Source organism: Chiloscyllium punctatum, chromosome 8, assembly GCF_047496795.1.
Source record: "Chiloscyllium punctatum isolate Juve2018m chromosome 8, sChiPun1.3, whole genome shotgun sequence".
Taxonomy (NCBI): Eukaryota; Metazoa; Chordata; class Chondrichthyes; order Orectolobiformes; family Hemiscylliidae; genus Chiloscyllium; species Chiloscyllium punctatum.
This window is the reverse complement of record NC_092746.1, coordinates 54,534,502-54,555,360: the sequence shown is the minus strand read 5'-3', so window position 1 is coordinate 54,555,360 and position 20,859 is coordinate 54,534,502. Positions and strand designations below refer to the sequence as shown.

Sequence of the window (20,859 nt, the reverse complement as noted above, 5' to 3'; positions counted from 1 at the left end):
TGTTTGTGACAGTACAGCAGAGTAGCCTGCTAGGCCGCTTGAAGAGCTGATATCCTACTCTCCCAGGCTATTAGAACCTAGTTAGCCTGGCTTATAGGTATCAGTGTTATGTTGTAACAGTGACGCTATTGGTAAATAAAGGGGATGACTCAAATTAAACTAAACTGTCTGTAAGAGGTTTTTTATTCCAGACTACCAAAGAGTATGATCTCTGGGATGAACCAAGAGAGGCTTACAGGTTGGGTCCACAAGCAATTCCCTGGCCCCTCTCAAATCTGTACTTTAACAGAGGTAGGTATCCTGTCATCTTTATTTTCATGTGCACAGTACATAGGCTGTGACCAGCCCGCTCAGAGCCAGTCCTTAGAATGAAGAGATCTTCTGAATCCCCTATTTATTTTATTAAACAATACAAGTTACAAACAAACAGTTAACGTTAACAGCTGTATACAAGAAACAGCAATTTACAGAGGAAAGGGGTGGCAAAGCCAGACCCCAAACCCCACTGTACAGCTAGTTTGCAGAGAAATGAGGAGACACCTTGAATCCCATCTTAGTATTATCGAGAAGACAACAGTAAACGCAATAACATACGGACAATCTGATAAACTGAACTATAAAATGGTGCATATAACACAGACATCCCTGGCAACCCAGCAAACCACTCATCCCTCTCATGCCCCTTCCAGCTCTCGGTCCACCCTGACACCTTGTAGCCGCCTCAGCCCGTCCTGTTTCCCCAACACCCTCCCCAGGTGATCAGGATGGCCTACCCACAAGATCGTACCCTTAATCTGTAATGTTTCCCTAGTATAGGTTCTTAGTCTGGTCCAGGTCTTATGCAAACCTAAGGGTTGGAGTCCAAAATGAATCTTGTTAAAGATTGGTTCTGCAACCACTGCATTGGTATCGAACTAGAATTCTATATACTAAGGGCAAAAGAGAGGCAAAAGTGGACATTGGGCCACTGGAAAATGATGCTGGAAAGACAGTAGTGGGGAACAAGGAAATAGCTCAATAATTACTTTGTGTCAGCCTTCACAGTGGAAGACAAGAGTAATATCCTAAAAATTCAAGTGTGAGGGGCAGAGCTGAGTATGGTGGCCATCACTAAAGAAAGGCATTAGAAAAACTGAATGGCCTGGAGGTGGATAAATCACCTGGAGTAGGACAAAGAATAAAGAAAAACTACAGCCCAGGAACAGGCCCTTCGGCTCTTCAAGCCTGAGGACTGATTTCTAAACTGGCTGATCTACACAATGTGGTACAGGTGTATTGCAGTTCTCATTAGGGAACTGTTGTTTCACTGGCTGATGACAGCCTGTGTGTTACCCTTTCCTTTTACTTTGAGAAAAGGGCTATGCTAATTTTGTGTCAGGGATTCGCGCTTACACTCCACACACCAAACAGTCTCTCAGCATCTCATTCAGGGTTAACCCAAATTCACGTGCCTGTGCAAGTTGTTTTCATCTCCTCAAAAATCCTGATACGTGTTCCCTTGGTTCTCAAACTACCAAATAAAACTGATATTGCCTCAGAATTTGGGAAGGTTTGGGGATGTAATATTCCTTAGTTAAATCTATCAACTCTTGAAAGGTTTTAGTATCTGATGCCTGAGGGAAAGCTAGGCTTCTACTAACGAAAATTCTGCATGTCCGCAAACAGTCAGAAATATTATTCATTACTTTTCATCTACTCCAAAGCTGTTTGCCTGGAAAATATAATGCATGCTCTCCACATATTGGGCCCAGTGTTTGACAGACGAGTCAAGCTTCCAGAATAAATGCACAATGCCAGAAATGCTTATCCCAAGTCAAGATGACTGTTACGAGCGAAGTTTTTTTCGGCTCATGCTATCCCAATCTCATCGCCACTGAGCAAGGATGCAGATATCCCATCACTAGGTCACCCTTTATTTACATGTACATAGTACAGAGGTTCTGGCCAGCCAGTCCCCGGAATGACAGGGCTCTCTGAATCTGCTGTTTATTTAAATTTTTTTCCCACCTCCTGAAAAGATAATGCCTATTGCAGGTGACATCGCTAATTTCTTACTGTAGAGGCTTGGTAATTATATTTAAAACGGTGATTGACAGATTCTTAATCAGTCAGGGAATTGGGGCTATGGGAATAAAGCAGAAAAATGGAGTTGAGAATGATCAGATTGAAATAATTGCATAGAGGCCAATATCCTGTCACCAAGTCAGCCTTTATTTACAAATTATTGTACATGGACTTTGAACAGCCAGCTCAAAGCCTGTGCCTAGACTGAGAAGACCTTCTGAATCTCTTCTGTTCCATTAATAAATCACCTTTTATTTACATGTGCACTTGTTTGTGGGCTGTGACCACCCAACTCAAAGCCAGTCCCAAGGCGGAGGAGACCATCTGAATATTGTTCTTTTTTACTCTTGTTTTTAGAACTTATATTCTTATTTTTTTCCTTAAAATGTGAGCAGCTGAATAACAAGCAAAAGGGTGACCTATAATCCCTCTTTTTTCAGATGTCGGACACTCCTTTCTTTTTGTTTTTTTTTTCCTTTACCCCCATGCTACCACCTAACTGCGGTAGTGCTTATTTTTATTCCCCATGATGTGTGTGTGTGCAGGTGTGAGACACAGTGAAAGACACAAGGTGTAAAAATCTTTATTCAATTTCCACCACCAGGAAGAAAGATAAATATTGTGTTTATCTCTGTCAGCCAGGGGTCCCTCATTGGACAAGTTAACAATCCCAATCAAGAATCTCATAGTCAATGATATCCACTTACTTCAACCACTACGCAGAGGAAAGATAACAAAGTCATTTGTTTTGGTTTGACTTCAGGACAAAAGAACTAACTTGTTTACAGACGAACCTTGATTATCTGAATGACACAGGCGGGGAGTATTTTGTTCAGATTATTAAATACTGGATAATTGAATGCCGGATAACACTGTTTAACCAAACATCGGGACCTTGCGAGGTTGGTCAGATAATCCGAAATTCGGATAATCGAATGCCAGATAATTGACATTCCTTTGTAGTTCAGAAAGAAAAAACAAAAGAACTAAGACTGGCGCAGTTGAGAAAAGAAGCAAGTCAAACAGTCAGGGCAGGCAGGGACAAAGCAGAGGACAAGGGAAGACTGATAAATTAAACTGCATTTATTTCAATGCAAGAGGCCTAACAGGAAAGGCAGATGAACTCAGGGCATGATTTGGAACATGGTACTGGAATATCACAGCAGTTACAGAAACGTGGCTCAGGGATGGACAGGACTGGCAGCTTAATGTTCCAGGATGCAAACGCTACAGGAAGGATATAAAAGGAGGCAAGAGAGGATGGGAGTGGCGCTTTTGATAAGGGATAGCATTACAACTGTGCTTAGGGAGGATAGTCCAGGAAATACATCCAGGAAAATTATTTGGGTGAAACTGAGAAATAAGTAAGGGATGATCACCATATTGGGATTGTATTATTGACGCCCTAATAGTCAGCAGGAAATTGAGAAACAAATTTGTAAGGAGATCTCAGTTACCTGTAAGAATAATAGGGTGGTTATGGTAGGGGATTTTAACTTTCCAAATGTATACTGGGACTGCCATAGTGTTAAGGGTTTAGATGGAGAGGAATTTGTTAAATGAGTACAACAAAATTTTCTGATTCATAATGTGGATGTACCTACCAGAGAAGGTGCAAAACTTGACCTACTCTTGGGAAATAAGGCAGGGCACGTGACTGAGGTGTCAGTGGGGGAGCACTTTGGGGTCAGTGACCATAATTCTGTTAGTTTCAAAACAGTGATGGAAAAGGAGAGACCAGATCTAATACTTGAAGTTCTAAGTTGGAAGAAGGCTAACTTTGACAGTACTGGGCAAGAACTTTCAAAAGCTGATTGGGTGCAGGTGTTCTCTGAAAGGTATGGCTGGAAAATGGGAAGCCTTCAAAAATGAGATAACAAGAGTCCAGAGACAGTATATTCCTGTTAGGATGAAAGGAAAGGCTGGATGGTGGAGAGAATGCTGAATGACTAAAGAAATTGAGGATTTGGTTAAGAAAAAGGAAGCATATGTCAGGTATAGGATAGATTGAGTGAATCCTTAGAAGAGTATAAAGAAAGTAGGAGTATACTTAAGAGGGAAATCAGGAGGGCAAAAAGGGGGCATGAGATAGCTTTGGAAAATAGAGTTAAGGAGAATCCAAAAGATTCTTACAAATATATTAAGGACAAAAGGGTAACTAGGGAGACAATAGGGCCCCTCAAAGATCAGCAAGGCGGACTTTGTGTGGAGTTACAGGAAATGGGGGAGATATAAACGAGTATTTTGCATCAGTGTTTACTATGGAGAAGGACGTTGAAGATCTAGAATGTAGGGAAATCGATGGTGACATCTTGAAAAATGTCCATACGACAAAGGAGGCAGTGTTGGACATCTTGGAATGCATAATGGTGGAAATATCCCCAGGATCTGATCAGGTGTACCCTAGAACACTGTAGGAAGCTAGGAAGCTAGGGAAGTGATTGCTGGGCCCTGGTGAGGTGCCGGAAGACTGGAAGTTGGCTAATGTGGTGCCACTGTTTAGATTAGATTACTTACAGTGTGGAAACAGGCCCTTCGACCCAACAAGTCCACACTGACCCACCGAAGCACAACCCACCCAAACCCATTCCCCTACATTTTACCCCATCACCTAACACTACGGGCAATTTAGCATGGCCAATTCACCTAACCTGCACATTTTTGGACTGTGGGAGAAAACCGGAGCGCCAGGAGGAAACCCACGCAGGCACAAGGAGAATGTGCAAACTCCACACAGACAGTCACCTGAGGCGTGAATTGAACCCGGGTCTCTGGCGCTGTGAGGCAGCAGTGCTAACCACTTAAGAATAGTGGTAAGGACAAGCCAGGGAACGACAGACCAGTGAGCCTGATGTTGGTGGTGGGCAAGTTGTTGGAGGGAATCCTGAAGGACAGTGTTTATATGTTTTTGGAAAGGCAAGGATGATTAGAGATAGTCAACATGGCTTTGTGCATGGGAAATCATGTTTCACAAACATGATTGAGTTTTTTGAAGAAGTAACCAAGAGGATTGATAAGGGCAGGGTGGTGGACATGATCTATATGGACTTCAGTAACGCATTCCAATGGGAGACTAGTTAACAAGGTTAGATCTCATGGAATGCTTGGAGAACTAGCCATTTGGATACAGACTGGCTCAAAGGTAGAAGACAAGGGTTAGTGGTGGAGGGTTGTTTTTCAGAGTGGAGGCCTGTGACCAGTGGAGTGCCACAAGGATCGGTGCTGTGTCCACTACTTTTTGTCATTTGTATAAATGATTTGGATGTGGGCATAAGAGGTATAGTTAGTAAATTTGCAGATGATGTAGTGGACAGCAAAGAAGGTTACTTCAGATTACAATGGGATCTTGATCAGAGGGGCCAATGGGCTGAGTAGCAGCAGAAGGAGTTTAATTTAGATAAATGCAAGATGCTGCATTTTGGGAAAGCAAATCTCAGCAGGACTTATATACTTAATAGTAAGGTCTTAGGGAGTGTTGCTGAACAACGCGACCTTGGAGTGCAGGTTCATAGCTCCTTAAAAGAGTCGCAGATAGATAGGATAGTGAAGAAGGCATTTGGTATGCTTTCCTTTATTGGTCAGAGTATTGAGTACAGGAGTTGGGAGGTCATGTTGCAGCTGTACAGGATGTTGGTTTGGCCACTTTTGGAATATTGTATGCAATTCTGGTCTCCTTCCTATCGGAAATTTGTTGTGAAACTTGAAAAGGTTCAGAAAAGATTTACAAGGATGTTGCCAGGGTTGGAGGATTTGAGCTATAGGGAGAGGTTGAATAGGCTCAGGCTGTTTTCAGGAGCATCAGAGGCTGAGAGATGACCTTTTTGAGGTTTATAAAATCATGAGCATGGATAGGATAAATAGATAAAATCTTTTCCCTGGGGTGGGGAAGTCCAGAACTAGAGGGCATAGGTTAGGGTGAGAGGGGAAAGACGTAAAAGGAACCTAAGGGGCAGCTCTTACACACAGAGGGTGGCACGTGTATGAAATGGGCTGCAGCGGAAGTGGTGGAGGCTAGTACAATTGCAACTTTAAAAGGCATTTGGATGGGTATATGAATAGGAAAGGTTTAGAGGGATATGGGCCAAGTGCAGGCAAATGGGACTAAATTGGGTTGGGATATCTGGTCGACATGGACGAGTTTGACCAAATGGTCTGTTTCCTTGCTGTACATCTCTATGCCTCTAATTAGTGCAGTTCAGGGGAGACACTCACCTGAACCTCTGTGTTTTCCTCATGTGTGAAATTTCAAAGCTGGGAGATGTCATGCAGAAGTCTTCAAGTAGTTAAAACTGAGAAAGTTCAGGCCTTTAGAGTAGCTTGCAAATGTTGTGTGGTTTGAATCAAGTGAGAAACTAGGAGTTTGGTGAGGGAGGGAACCCTAAAGGGTCAAACCCTAAAAGTCTAGTCTTCTCTGCAATTAGCGCATAACTGTAATTTACTTTGTTCTTTGCAGAACGACTTTACACGTTCTCTGCAATTTCTTTTTTAACTTTTTTGTTCTTGTTTGTTAGTTTATTGACATTTACCTGGAATTTTCTTGGGATATATCTTTCCTCCCCTCACTTCTGTGCTTTCAAGTAGTGTTTGATAAATTGCCAGACTTTATGGGGAAGATTTTCCTGGCCTGTACCCTAATTGTCTGGATCATCAGAATGGCAGGAGTATCAGAAAATTTGGTTGGTTCAACACACATCTTTTAGAATCTTCCTGAAATTTTGCATGTAAAACGTGTGCTTCTGTACAAGTGTGTTTCATCTTATCTGATTTTCTGATGTTCGTTTTGGTGGAGCAGTCTATATATAAACCCAATTGAATCCAGGGCTTTTCTTTGTCACTTGTCTCTTTGTAGAAAAACAACATATTTTGCTATTGCTCAGTTCACCTTCGAGTAGCAATCCCAACTGTCACAAGTCTTTTGTTGCAAACCTCATAGTATAATGTTCGTTTCATGTTCAAAACTGAAAAGCTTCATTCCACCCAATTAAGCTGGGCCATCTCAGTAAACTTAACAATAGCAGTAGGTACCATAGGTCTTTTGTATATGTTTCAGCTCTACAGAACTTAAGATTTAATTAATTCATTATTTTACATAATGTGTATGTTTTAAAATAGTTAGTTATCGTACACATCCTTGTAATGGCTATCCCAACAGCTGCAGTAAGTAAAATAACTGTTTTCTGATGAATGCTTCTTCCACATTGAGTGGCCTGCTGAAATATGTGAACACAGGCTAAGCAATTTAAGAATCTTAACCATTTGAACAGTGTGGTAGACAACATCTGTGGCTTAGTTGGATGACCTACATGGTAAATTATATTGTTGAGTAGTCTTACCTTAATAATTTTTACTTTGTTGTGAGTATGGAGTCTAATCTTAGAATTAGAATTAGTTTTATTGTTACATACTCAAATGAGTACAGTGAAAAGTGTACAAGTTGCCACTTATGGTGCCATCTTAAGTAAAAGCTTTTTAAAATTACAGTTCTTGGGAAAATAGACAAGTAAAAAATGTCCAGCATTGCAAACTTTAGGAATAAATTATAAAATGGAGAAAAAAAAGTTCAGAACAACAGTCTTCCGACCCAGTCCATGCTGGCACCTAGTCTCCAGTCCGCACCTGGCCTTGACTGTAGACCGCTCTGGACTTTACCTCCGGGTTCACGAGGACCGGAGATCACTCTGGTGTCATCTTGCGATTGGAATTCCACACTAAGGTGATGCTAGGTCATGAGACTGTCATGTACCACCCAAAGATCACCACGCTCGGCTGCTGGGAGATCGTTATGCCAGGCCAAGTGGATGCCACACTGGGCCAGCAAATTGCCAAACCAGGCTAAGAGACCACCATGTGTGGCTAAGAGGCCAGCACATTGTGCTGAGGCTGGGAGTTCTGAGGTCACGAGGTTGGAGCTGAGAGTTTTGAGGCTGCGAGGTCGGAGGCCAGGAGATCTAAGGCTATGAAGTCAGAGACCATGATTTCCAGGGCCGTGCAGTTGGTTGCAGGGAGTTCCGTGGCCACGAAATTGAAGACTGGGAGTTTCAAGGCTGTGCGGTCAGACCGTGAAGAGAAAAGAGGAAGGAAATAAAGACAAAAGAGAAAACAAAAAGAAAAGAAATGGACGGAGCAGATGAGCTCCTGCTGAAGCATCCTACTCAGCCACCATCTGGGAAATAAGTTATTTCTACTTAGTTGCCCAAAATGTACAAACTTCTGAAGTTAATTTTATTACACTTCATCACTCCTCTTCAAACCTAAGTTCACTGGTTGGTCTTTCTGAAGCTTTGAAATATCTCCTTGGTCTGGTTCTGGTCTTATGCTAAGGTATAAGATTTTCTGCATATTTCCTTTCTTTAGGCTGAATGTAGCTCTCTTTGAATCACTATAAATATTTCTTGCACCTCTTCTATTGGTTTCATTGTCAATGGTACTAATGCTTTACAATATATTGTCATTTGTCCCTTGATTTGTTCCTTATATTGTTCAAATAATGGGGTAAATGCTTGAGACTCTACAACACCATGGGTGTGTTTGCGGAACAAGCTTCACCCGGAGATACACTTTTGATTATGTTTTCAAATAGAACCAGTTATGTGAGCCCAGAGACATCGGCATGACAACAACTCTGATTGGGTAGATAGGCAGACCCAGTGTGAACAATACAGAAGCAGAAGCTCTCCAAACTGCTTTCTCCCTCTGCAGTGAAGTAACCAAGAACTGAAAGATAGCTATTTTGTTCCACCTTTTCTACAAGCTGTTGCCTGTAACCAGGAATGAGGTAAAAACAGTGACTGCAGATGCTGGAAACCAGATTGTGGATTAGTGGTGCTGGAAGAGCACAGCAGTTCAGGCAGCATCCAAGTAGCTTCAAAATCGACGTTTCAGGCAAAAGCCCTTCATCAGGAATAAACCAGGAAGACTGAACAATTAATATGCTATCCACCCTCCACTCCTGGCACCTTCCCTTGCCACCGCAAGAGGTGTAAAACCTGCGCCCACATCTCCCCTCTCACTTCCATCCAAGATTCCAAAGGACCTTTCCACATCCGACAGAGATTCTCCTGCACCTCCACACATATCATCTACTGTGTCCATTGCTCTCGATGTGGTCTCCTCTACTTTGAAGAGACAGGACACCAACTTGTGGAACGATTCAGAGAATATCTCTGGGAAACACACACTAAACAATCCCACCGCCCTGTGGCCAAACACTTCAACTCCCCCTCCCACTCCGCTAAGGACATGCAAGTCCTGGGCTTCATCCACCGTCCAATTCTAGCCACCTGACATCTGGAGGAAGAATGCCTCATCTTCCGCCTTGGGGCCCTCCAACTGCACAGGATCAATGTTAATTTCACCAGTTTCCTCACCCCCTCTCCCCATCTTATCCCAAATCCAACCCTTCAACTTGACATCGCCCTCTTGAACTGTCCTACCTGTACACCTATCTGCTCCACCCTCCACTCCGACCTATCACATTCACCCCCCTCCCCCCACCTTCGACTACCTATTGCATACCAAGCCACCTTCCCCACAGACTCACCCCCCCATTCCCATTTATCTCTCAGCCCCCTTGGATGCCCGCCCCCCCCCCCCATTCTTGATGAAGTGCTTATGCTCAAAACGTCGACTCTCCTGCTCCACAGATGCTGCCTGACCTGTTGTGTTATTCAAGCACCACGCTTTTTGACAACATTAAAGCATAACTTCAAAAAACATTAAGGTATAAAGGAAGGTAAATAAGTTGTCAAAGAAAACAAATCTCAGGTTGATGAACTGATGATTTAACAAAATGAGTACTTAATAAAAGTAACCTTTAGAAAGTGCCAAGCAATAGAGTTAGCAAATATGAATTTTAAATATTTCATGTAACAAGCAGAACTAGAGAGACAGACTAGGCCTCAAAAATTGGTCAAACGGGAAAGAAAGAGGACTGGTGCCATGTGAAGGCATGGTGATAAACATGTTCACCTTTTCTGGCACACACTGCAAGCTGGCCTCTGGTGTAATTCATGTGAAAGTGGTGCCGAGAATTGGATTGCCTTTCAGCTTGAGATTTCCTCATTTCCAGACCCTATTTGACTTAGTATGGCATCAAAGAGGCTTCAGCAAAACTGGTGTAAATGGGAATCAGAGGAAAACTCTCCATTGGTTGGAATCATACCTAGTACAAAGTAAGATGTGAACATGTGTGGTTGTTAGTTATTTTCATTCCAGAATATTTTTGTGGGAGCTCCTCAGGGTAGGTATTTTTATGATCAACCTGTTCACAGATGTTACATCACATATCTGGAGCACATGGTTCTGAGGGAGGGCCACTATCACTGATCCTCAAGAGCTCTTAGATACTCAGGGTAGATATTTTCAAATCAACTTATTCAGAGATGTTGTATCACACCTTTGAAGCAGGTGGAACTTGAACATAGGTCTTCTACTTCAGAGGCAGGGCCACTACCACTGTACTACAAGAGCCCTTTCCTCCGGCCAGTGTTCTTGGCTCAATCATTTTCTGCTGCATAATTTCCTTCCTTCCACTGAAGAGACTTTGGAGTGCAGGTTCATAGTTCCTTGAAAGTGGAGTCGCAGATAGATAGGATAGTGACGATGATGTTTGGTATGCTTTGCTTTATTGGTCAGAGCATTGAGTATGGGAGTTAGGAGTTCATGTTGCAGCTATAGAGGACATTGGTTAGATCACTTTTGGAATACTGTGTGCAGTTCTGGTCTTCCTACTGTAGGAAAGATGTTATGAAACTGAGTAAAGAGTCATGGATTCCTAGAGATGTGCAGCACTCAAGTAGACAGTTTGGTCCAACTTGTCCATACCAAATATCCTAAATTAATCCAGTCCCCTTTGCCAGCACTTAGCCCATATCCCTCTTAAACCCTTCTTATTCATATACCATCCAGATGACTTTTAAATGTTGTAACTATACCAGCCTGCAACACTTCCTCTGGCAATTCATTCCATACACACACCACCCTCTGTGTGAAAAAATTGCCCCTTATGTCTCTTGTAAAATTTTCCCCTCTCACCCTAAACCTATGCCCTCTAGTTTTGGACTCCCCCGCCCTCGGGAAAAGACCTTGTCTATTTATCCTATCCATGCCCCTCATGATTTTATAAACATCCCTAAGGTCACCCCTCAGCCTCCAACGCTCCAGGGAATATAGCCTCAGCCTATTCAAACCCTCCCTATAGCTCAAATCCTCCAATCCTGGCAACATCCTTGTAGATCTTTTCTGAATCCTTCCAGGTTTCACAACATCCTCCTGATAGGAAGGAGAGCAGAATTGCACATAATATTCCATAAGTGGTCTAACCAACATCCTGTACAGTGCAACATGACCTCCCAACTCCTATACTCAATGCTCTGACCAGTAAATGAAAGCATACCAAACACCTTCTTCACTATCCTATCTACCTGCAACTCCACTTTCAAGGAACTATGCACTCCAAGGTCTCTTTGTTCAGCAACATGCTCCTGGGCCTTACCATTAAGTGTATAGGTCATGCCCTGATTTGCCTTTCCAAAATGCAGTACCTCACATTTATCTAAGTTAAACTTCATCTGCCACTACTCAGCCCATTGGCCCATCTGATCAAGATCCCCTTGTACTCTGTGGTAGCCTTCTTTGCTGTCCACTACACCTCCAATTTTGGTGTCATCTGCAAACTTATTAACTATACCTCCTATGTTCACATCCAAATCATTTATATAAAATGACAAAAAGCAGCAGACCCAGCACTGATCCTTGTGGCACTCCACTGGTGACAGGCCTCCAGTCTGAAAGGGAACCCTTCAACACCATTCCTTCTATCTTTGAGCCAGCTCTGTATGCAAATGGCTAGTTTTTCCTGTATTCTGTGAGATCCAACCTTACTAACCAGTCTACCATGAGGAACCTTGTTGAACACCTTACTGAAGTCCATGTAGATCTCGTCCAATGCTCTGCTCTCATCAATCCTCTTTGTTACTTCTCCAAAAAACTTAATCAAGTTCGTGAGATAGGATTTCCCACTAATGAAGCCATGTTGACTATCACTAATCAGTCCTTGTCTTTCTAAGTACATGTAAATCCTATCCCACAGGATTCCCTCCAACAACTTGCCCACCACCGATGTCAGGGTCACCGGTCTATAGTTCCCTGCTTTTTCCTCAAAACCTTTCTTAAATACTGGCATCAACTTAGCCAAACTCACCTCACCTTTGACTATCAATGATACAAATATCTCAGCGAGGGGCCCAACAATCACTTCCCTAGCTTCCCACAGAGTTCTCAGGTACACCTGACCAAGTCCTGGGATTTATCCACCTTTATGCATTTTAAGACATCCAGTACCTCCTCCTCTGCAATATGGACATTTTTCAATATGTCACCATCTATTTCCCCACATTCTGTATCTTCCATGTCCTTCTCCACAGTAAACACTGATGCAAGATACTCGTTTAGTATCTCCTGCGGTTCCATACATAGGCTGCCTTGATCTTTGAGGGGCCCTATTCTCTCCCCAGTTACCCTTTTGTCCTTAATGTATGTATAGAATCCCTTTGGATTCTCTTTAACCATATTTGCCAAGCTACCTCGAGTCCCTTTTTGCCCTATGATTTCCTGCTTAAGTTTATTCCTATTGCGTTTATACTCTTCTAAGGATTCACTCGATCTCTCATGTCTATATCTGACATATGCTTCCCTCTTTTTCTTAACCAAAACTTCAATTTCTCTCGTCATCCAGTATTCCCTACACCTACACCCTTGCCATCAAAGGGTTCAGAAAAGATTTGTGAGGATGTTGCCGAGATTAGACGGTTTGAGCTATAGGGAGAGGCTGAATAAGCAGGAGCTGTTTTTGCTGGAGTGTCAGAGGCTGAAAGGTGACCTTATAGAGGTTTATAAAATCATAAGAGGCATGGAAAAGGTAAATAGAATTGGATGAGTCCAAAATTAGATGGCATAGGTGTAAGGTGAGAGGGGAGAGATTTAAAAGGGACTTAAAGGGCAATCTTTTCATGCTGAAGGTGGTGCATGTATGGAATAAGTTGCCAGAAGACATAGGGCAGGCTGGTGCAATTACAACATTTAAAAGGCATCTGGATGGATATATGAGTAGGAAGAGTTTAGAGGGACATGGGCCAAATGCTGGCAAATGGGTCTAGATTAGGATATCTGATTAGCATGGACAAATTGGACCGAAGTTGTTTCCGTGCTATACATATCTATGACTCTATGAATGGTCAGAAGTGTGGATGTTTACTGATGATGCACAATGCTCAGCACGACTTGCAACTCATCAGATAATAAAGCTGTTTATGTCAAAAAACAGCAACACCTGGACAATATCCAGATGTGGGCTGACAAGTTGAAAGCAAAATCTGCACTGGACAAGTCCCAAGCAATGACCAATGTTGGCAATCTCCAGTAAGAGAGAGACTAATGAGACTAATTATAGCACTGAATTCCTCTATTATCAACAGTTACCACCTACTGGATTAACCACATAAATATAATGGCTACAAGAGCAAGTCAGAAGCTAGAAATCTTGCAGGGAGTAACTCACCCACTGACTTCCTAAAGCCTGTCCACAAAGCACAAGTCAGGAATGATGGAATACTATTTACCTGGATAACTACAGCTCCAACAACACTGAAGAAGCTTGACACTATTCAGGACAAAGCAGCTCTTTTTATTGGCACCACATTCACTCCCTACACCACTGATGCACAATAGTGGCAGAGTGTATTATCTACAAGATGCAATATAGAAAGTCGCCAAAGCTTCTTAGACTGCACCTGCTAGACCCATAACCTACATAGAACAAGGGTAGCAGCTACATGACAACACCACACCTGCAGGTTTCTGTCTGCTCGTCATGTTGACTTGGAAATCCATTGTAGTTCTTTCAGTGTTACTGGTCAAAATCCTGTAACTCCTCCCTCACACTATTGTGAATGTGCCTACATTGGATTGCAATGCCTTAAGAAGGAAGCTCACTAGTACCTTTTCAAGTCAATAGAGATGGGCATAAATATTTGTCCAGCTAACAAAATCTACATCTCATGAATGAATAACATGTATCAGAACTGCAGAGTTTAGATGTGATTTGTTGGTTGTGGTTGCCAAACTCTGATCTGTGTGCTGATTTTGCAGTTTGATAGGCAAATAGCCCAGTGTTGTAGCGTCACCAGGTTGGCATTTTTAGGTTTTGTTCTGGCGCTGCCCTTGCCATGTCCTCTTCTACTGTTCATTGACCAAGCTTGACAGTACCGGGAGAACAGGTTATATGCTAGTCCATGCAGTGACAGATTGTGACTGAATACAATTCTGCTGCTTCAACTGAGCCATGGCACTACATGGATGCCCAGTTTTGAATTGCTGGATCTTTTCAAAACCTGTCTTATTTAGCATGGTTGTGGTGCTGCACAATACAATGCAAGGTATTTTTCGAGACGGGTGATCTAATGCCTAATTTTGGTTTGTAAGACCACAAAACCAAAAGATGCAGGAGCTAAAGTAGGCACAAACAAAAATAGAAATTGCTGGAAAAACACAGCAAGTCTGCCAACATCTGTGCAGAGAAAGCAGTTAACGTTTCAGTGATTCTTCTTTATAACTACTCAAAATTTAAACTCTGGTTTGTCTCAACAGATGTTGCAAGAACTGATTGTTTTTCAGCATTTTCTGTTTTTGTTTCTGATTTCCAGCGTCTACAGTTCTCAGACTTTCTTTTTCTAAAGGAAGCCATTCAATGAGATTGTGACTGATCTGATAATGCTCAACTCGCCTCCTAGCAGAGCGCTTTAGGGAACATCTCTGGGACACCCACACCAATCAACCACACCGCCCCGTGGCCCAACATTTCAACTCCCCCTCCCACTCTGCCGAGGACATGGAGGTCCTGGGCCTCCTTCACTGCCTCTCACTCACCACCAGACGCCTGGAGGAAGAACACCTCATCTTCCACTTCAGAACACTTCAACCCCAGGGCATCAATGTGGACTTCAACAGTTTCCTCATTTCCCCTTCCCCCACCTCACCCTAGTTCTAAACTTCCAGCTCAGCACTGTCCTCATGACTTGTCCGGACTTGTCCTACCTGCCTATCTCCTTTTCCACCTATCCACTCCACCCTCTCCTCCTTGACCTATCACCTTCATCCCCTCCCCCACTCACCCATTGTACTCTATGCTACTTTCACCCCACCCCCACCCTCCTCTAGTTTATCTCTCCACGCTTCAGGCTCACTGCCTTTATTCCCGATGAAGGGCTTTTGCCCGAAACGTCGATTTCGCTGCTCCTTGGATGCTGCCTGAACTGCTGTGCTCTTCCAGCACCACTAATCCAGAATCACCTTTCCAATCTATGCAATGATTACACCCTGAATCCATAACCTGATCTGTCCCCAGGAATCTCATGACCCCAGCTCGACCTTCTGCCAAAATTATCATTTTAACGATTATAACTGTTTTGCTCCTCGCAGGGCCTCGGCCTGATTACCTGTTGCATGATTTTACAGCTCCCTTAATTTACTACGCCCGGTTTCCAGACTCGACGCCTCTGTCTCTTTTCCCAAGTGCAGACGGGCCCAGGCCGAGGAGTGGGAGGAGCTGCGCCTTGGCCCTTTGGTGTCTGAGGAGAAGCCGATTCTGAGCCCACACTAAATGGAGGAGGAAGCGACACCGCAGGAGCGCTGCAACCTAGAGCTGTTTGCTGCAGCTTTCAAGCAGCAGGGGTGCGGGGCAGCGATCGAGGCGATACGCCCCCGCGAATTCAGTCGACTCACAGGTAACCAACCGAGCGAGAAAGGAAGGCCCGGCCATTGGCATTGGTCCTGGGGCCCACTGGGAATAACTTTCCCCACCAACCGGGTCTCAGGAATAGCTGGTTTTTAACTTGCGAGAAATTTCTTTTCCGCCCGATCCCGTGCTCTTCCCCATACTCCAATGCATATTTGCGTGCGCATTGTCAATAAGTGTACAGTATTTGGTTAGCTATAGATTCAATTACAGTATTAAGAAGCTGAGAACACACAAAGGCAGAAATCTAGATCCATTTGGTTATAAAGGATATAACGAGATGGAGAATCCAGCTGTTGTGGACCATGGGCAGCATTATTTGATCCTTGGGGTAGTGAATACAGATACTGCAGTGACAGGTACTTCTGGATTTGGTAGAATTAAAGCTGTGTAATGGAATTTGATTTTTTAAAAAGTCTATATGTTTTAGATGGATCTTGGGGGTATGAGAATTTTGCAGGTGATCACCTCATAATGTAATAATACCAGGAAATAGTTGACAATGTTTGGAAAAACTAGATGGTGTATATGCACACTGATTTCAAACAAGATCGTGCCCATCTTTTGCAATTCTCCACCTCATATCCAGGAAGATCCCCACTGCAGTGAAACTTTTCTACAGGATGAGCTGGAGCAGTTCAATCTGCGTCACCTCCAGTTCAGCCTAGACCACTGCAGCCTCTGTCATTGAGCTGCAGTATGCTGACACTGCTTTTCTGTGCACACTCTGAGGCTGACCTTCAAACCATCATTGATGCATTCACAAAGGCATATGACAGTATGAGCTTTGTGCTAACCAACCAGAGCACAAAGATCCACTATTAATCTGCTGCTGCTATGCAGCTCCATTCTTTGGCTATCAAGATCCACAGTGAGTCACTGGTCAACACAGCCCAACCCTCCTATCTTGAGAGCTTTTTTCAAGAAAACAGCCATAAATAAAATTCAACATGTCTCTAATGTGCCAGCACAGCCTTTGGCTGCCTGAGGAAGAAAATGTTTGGTAACCTGGCACTAGACACTTGCTGTACAGAGCATTGATCTTGCTTGAGTCTGTGTATGTGACGGAGTCATGTAAAGCATAAATGTAGACACCTAGAATCACAGAGAAATATCACCAGTGCTGCCCCCTGCAAAAGTCTTCAAATCTGTTGACACAGTAGGTTTTCAATATCAGTGACCCCTCTCTCAGGCCAACATCCCCACTGTTGAGGCGCTGGTTCCTGTCAGTCAACTGCACTGGTGTGCCACAATGTCATCATGCCTGACACAAGGCTTGGGGAGAAAGTGAGGACTGCAGATGCTGGAGATCAGAGCTGAAAATGTGTTGCTGGAAAAGCGCAGCAGGTCAGGCAGCATCCACGGAACAGGAGAATCGACGTTTCGGACATAAGCCCTTCTTCAGGAATGGGTACTTGCTTCAGGCTTGGGTACTTCCAGCACAGCACTATCCCCATGATTTGTCTTACCTACCTATCTTCTTTTCCACCTATCCACTCCACCCTCCTCCCTGACCTATCACCTTCATCCCCTCCCCCACTCACCTATTGTACTCTATGTTACTTTCTCCCCACCCCCACCCTCCTCTACTAAGGATAGCTGGTACTAAGGATAGACACGACCAGCTATCCTTAGTAGCCAGACACACAGACGACAAGCAACATGAATTCGACTGGGACAACACTACCATTATAGGGCAAGCCAAACAGAGAACAGCCAGGGAGTTCCTAGAGGCATGGCACTCATCCACAGACTCTATCAACAAACACATTGACCTGGACCCAATATACCGGCCACTACAGCGGACAGCTCGAACTAACAACCGGAAGCGGCAGAGACAGGCCACTATAAATGCCGGAGAAAACAGCACAGAAGCGCTTCATAGGAGGCTCCCAAGCACTGAGGATGTCACCTAGACAGGGGACGAAACATTTGCAACACAAATTCCCAGCTCGGCGAACAGAACCACAACAACAAGCACCCGAGCTACAAATCTTTTCCCAAACGTTGATTTTACTGCTCCTCGGATGCTGCCTGAACTGCTGTGCTCTTCCAGCACCACTAATCCAGAACAAGGCTTTTAAACCAAACTCTGTCAAGGCAAGCAATTACTAGCAGGGCAGAGAAAACATTTCAAGGATGTCCTCAAAGTCTCTCTGAAAAGAATGCAATGCTGTACTGAATCTGGGAATCTTTTGCCCACAACTGCCCACATTGAAGAAGAAGCATCTGCAAAGGTTACAAACAACTAAATCATTTTAGGCTTTGGTATGTGTTAAGTGCAAACTGGAAGGAGTATGCAAAAAGCTGAGCATCACATCTACCCACCTCTCTAAATACCTCCTGCCCATCTTGTGACAGGGTATGCATTTCAGAATTGTTTAGCCACCTCTGAACTGACACTTCTAGAATAGAAGAAAGTCATCCTCACTCTCAAGGGACTGCCTAAGAAGAAAATAATTTAGTAAAGGTAGAACCACAACAAAGAATGGTTTGAGATCTACATAGTAGAGATAACATCCACTATTGGTGCAAAAAACATAGCTTACGTGATGCACAATATAAACACAACTGTTAAAACAATGCATGTCCCTGAAAGTATCCAAGACAATCATGCAGAAGAGGGGGATACTGTTCTAATAAACTTCAGTCAGTTGTATTTGACAGGAGAAATCAATGAGCAACATTTTTATTATGATGGAATTTCCTGAAATCAGCATAAGTTGATGTACTCACTGACACAAATGAAGATTTCCAGATGAGCTGATAATGGCAGTGATTCAATCATTGCCCAGTCCGTGCTTGGCAATCTCCCACAGCTTCCTGTCATGGATAAATTAGATGAGAAATCTATTTGCTTGAACTCACGAAGGCCTGTAATGCTTTGCAAATAGCAAGGCATGTTGGAAGTTAGGAACCCCTGCTGAATTGCTCAAACATGAAATGTCCCATCCTTATGTCTTTCTTTTTCTGCTGGAAAGTAGGTCCAATTCTAGATGAAATGATCACACTATATAAAACAAAGGTGACAGGAGACTACTGTACCAACAGAAACAACTCACACCTTAGTGTCACTGGGGAAGATATTGCTCAGGTCATACTAAGATTGCATCTGCTTGCAGACTGAGTGTACCCATTCTGCAGTTTCTGTGCACACAGATCTGCTGTGGACGTGAACTCCATGCATCTGCCACAAGAGAAATACTTCGTTAAGATATTTAGTGCCATCAGCAGAGCAAATGTGCAAAATTATTAGTGATGAAAGACACCGTTCTGTTGAAGCTGATCATCTTGTATGCATCTGGAAATTTACAAAACTACCAATGTAAAGGTGAATAACATTTTTATGCTCTGTCAGCAGAGCATGATGAGTACTTGGCAATGGGCTCTGGCAGAGACATTACCATGGGATTGCACCAGCTACATAATATCTGTCAGTTAATTATCAAGCTTTGTTTAAATTTGAACCAGGCAATCTGCATGGTCAAGGAATAGCTCTGAGGAACGAAACAGAGAATGGCTGTTGCCAATTTTGATCAGTTGTAAAAGGGTTTGTTTGCAAAGAACAACGTCTTATATATGAATGATTACCACTTGCCGTATACACAGGTGCGCCAAACTGAGCCCGGTGAAGTCTAACACAGATATATGTACAGAAAAGTAGAAAAAGACAAATTGACTGGTTCACTGAACACTCAAACACCATTTATGGCTGTATCTTTCATGTTATTTGGGATTATTAATTGACCAATGGGCAAAGCAAAAGTTTAATTCCCAAATTTGACTAAAAGGAGTGAAATTCAAATTTGCAAGAGTCCAGAATAAACTGCAACTGCTTATCCATTTCTGGCACATCTATCCCACTTTTTTGTCCACTGACATCCCAATTAAATTGACTTTCAACTCCCGAATGTTTTATATTGACAACTTGATCATCTAAGAAATAACATAAACCTGCTGTGGAAGCTTGATCAACATCAAGTTTTGCACACTTTCCAAATGAGAGTGCTACACTTAGAGATACTAACTTTCAGTTGACGCAATCAACTGAGGACCAGGCTGCTACATCCGCTAGACCTAAAAGCTTCCATTAGACCATTTGAAAAACAGCAGCAGTGGTCTCACCAGTCTTCTGGCTAATATGTACTCCTCAACCAATATAATAAAAATTATCTATTTGAAAATTCTTGCATTACAGTAGTAACTCAAAAGTACCTTATTGTCTGTAAAGTGATTTGTTAAATACCTTCGGGTGAAAGGTACTATTTAATGCATGATTTGACTTTTCGAATAACTGAAAGCAAGTTTAAGCCAATCAATAGATTTTACCTTGACTTTTAAAGAACCAGATTTATGTTAAATGCAAGCAGTTTTAACAATAAAATGGAATTTCTTTGAGTGAAGGGTTAGTCCAGTGACCTTTGTTGACCTTTCTAATTCCTAGTGATGTCATTATGGTAAGTTTTACTTTGTCTTATTACATAATTTCTCCCCATTCTTAATGCGAAATGTTAACAAAAATCACAAACATTAGAAAGTTGGATATTAATAGTCATGTGGACCAAAAACCTAAGAATAAAGGAACACATGATCAATGCATCATTGTCATACAATGTTTTAGTAGAGGGGGACAGTATTTGTGTCTAACCCGGTTTATTCACTCATTACTAATTGAAGTGCAGGGTGTAGTTAAATGTTATTGTCGACTGTTCTGTTTCTAAGTAGCAATATGTTGGCATTTCAGTCAGCTTTGAGACTTAACAGATTCAAAACTAATTCCACTGTACCATATTTTCCCCATATTCGTCTACCGTTGCTTCAAATGTTAATGCATTTGTTCCATCTTTAATTTTCCATTCTCTAAAATGAAATCAAAACTGAAAGATCATTATTGCCATTCCCTTCCCAAATTTTTTATGGACTGCTAACTCTATTTGTTGTCATCAATATTGCTAGATATCTGGAGATACTGTTGACATGGCATTAGATTTAAGTTAATAGTT

At 42.7% G+C, this 20,859-nt stretch overlaps 2 protein-coding genes across 4 annotated transcripts in view; one reads left to right on the top strand and one right to left on the bottom strand.

Moving 5' to 3' along the window:
• The window catches only part of LOC140480572 (poly(rC)-binding protein 3), a 295,539-nt gene extending 279,892 nt beyond the window's left edge, over positions 1-15,647 (bottom strand). Inside the window, exon 1 of the mRNA XM_072575588.1 lies at positions 15,558-15,647. The gene's annotated coding sequence lies outside the window, so the exon portion shown is untranslated. The remainder of the gene's footprint in view (positions 1-15,557) is intronic.
• Positions 1-20,859, top strand: part of mocos (molybdenum cofactor sulfurase) — a 258,546-nt gene that overhangs the window by 6,475 nt on the left and 231,212 nt on the right. Inside the window, exon 1 of one of the 3 annotated variants that reach the window (XM_072575580.1) lies at positions 15,722-15,845. The exons of 1 other annotated variant lie outside the window; for it this stretch is intronic. In XM_072575580.1, coding sequence (XP_072431681.1) covers positions 15,722-15,845 — 124 coding nt within the window. Of the gene's footprint in view, positions 1-15,721; positions 15,846-16,074; positions 16,216-20,859 lie in introns of those variants that run through there. One more of the 3 variants, XM_072575581.1, reaches the window with a different exon arrangement.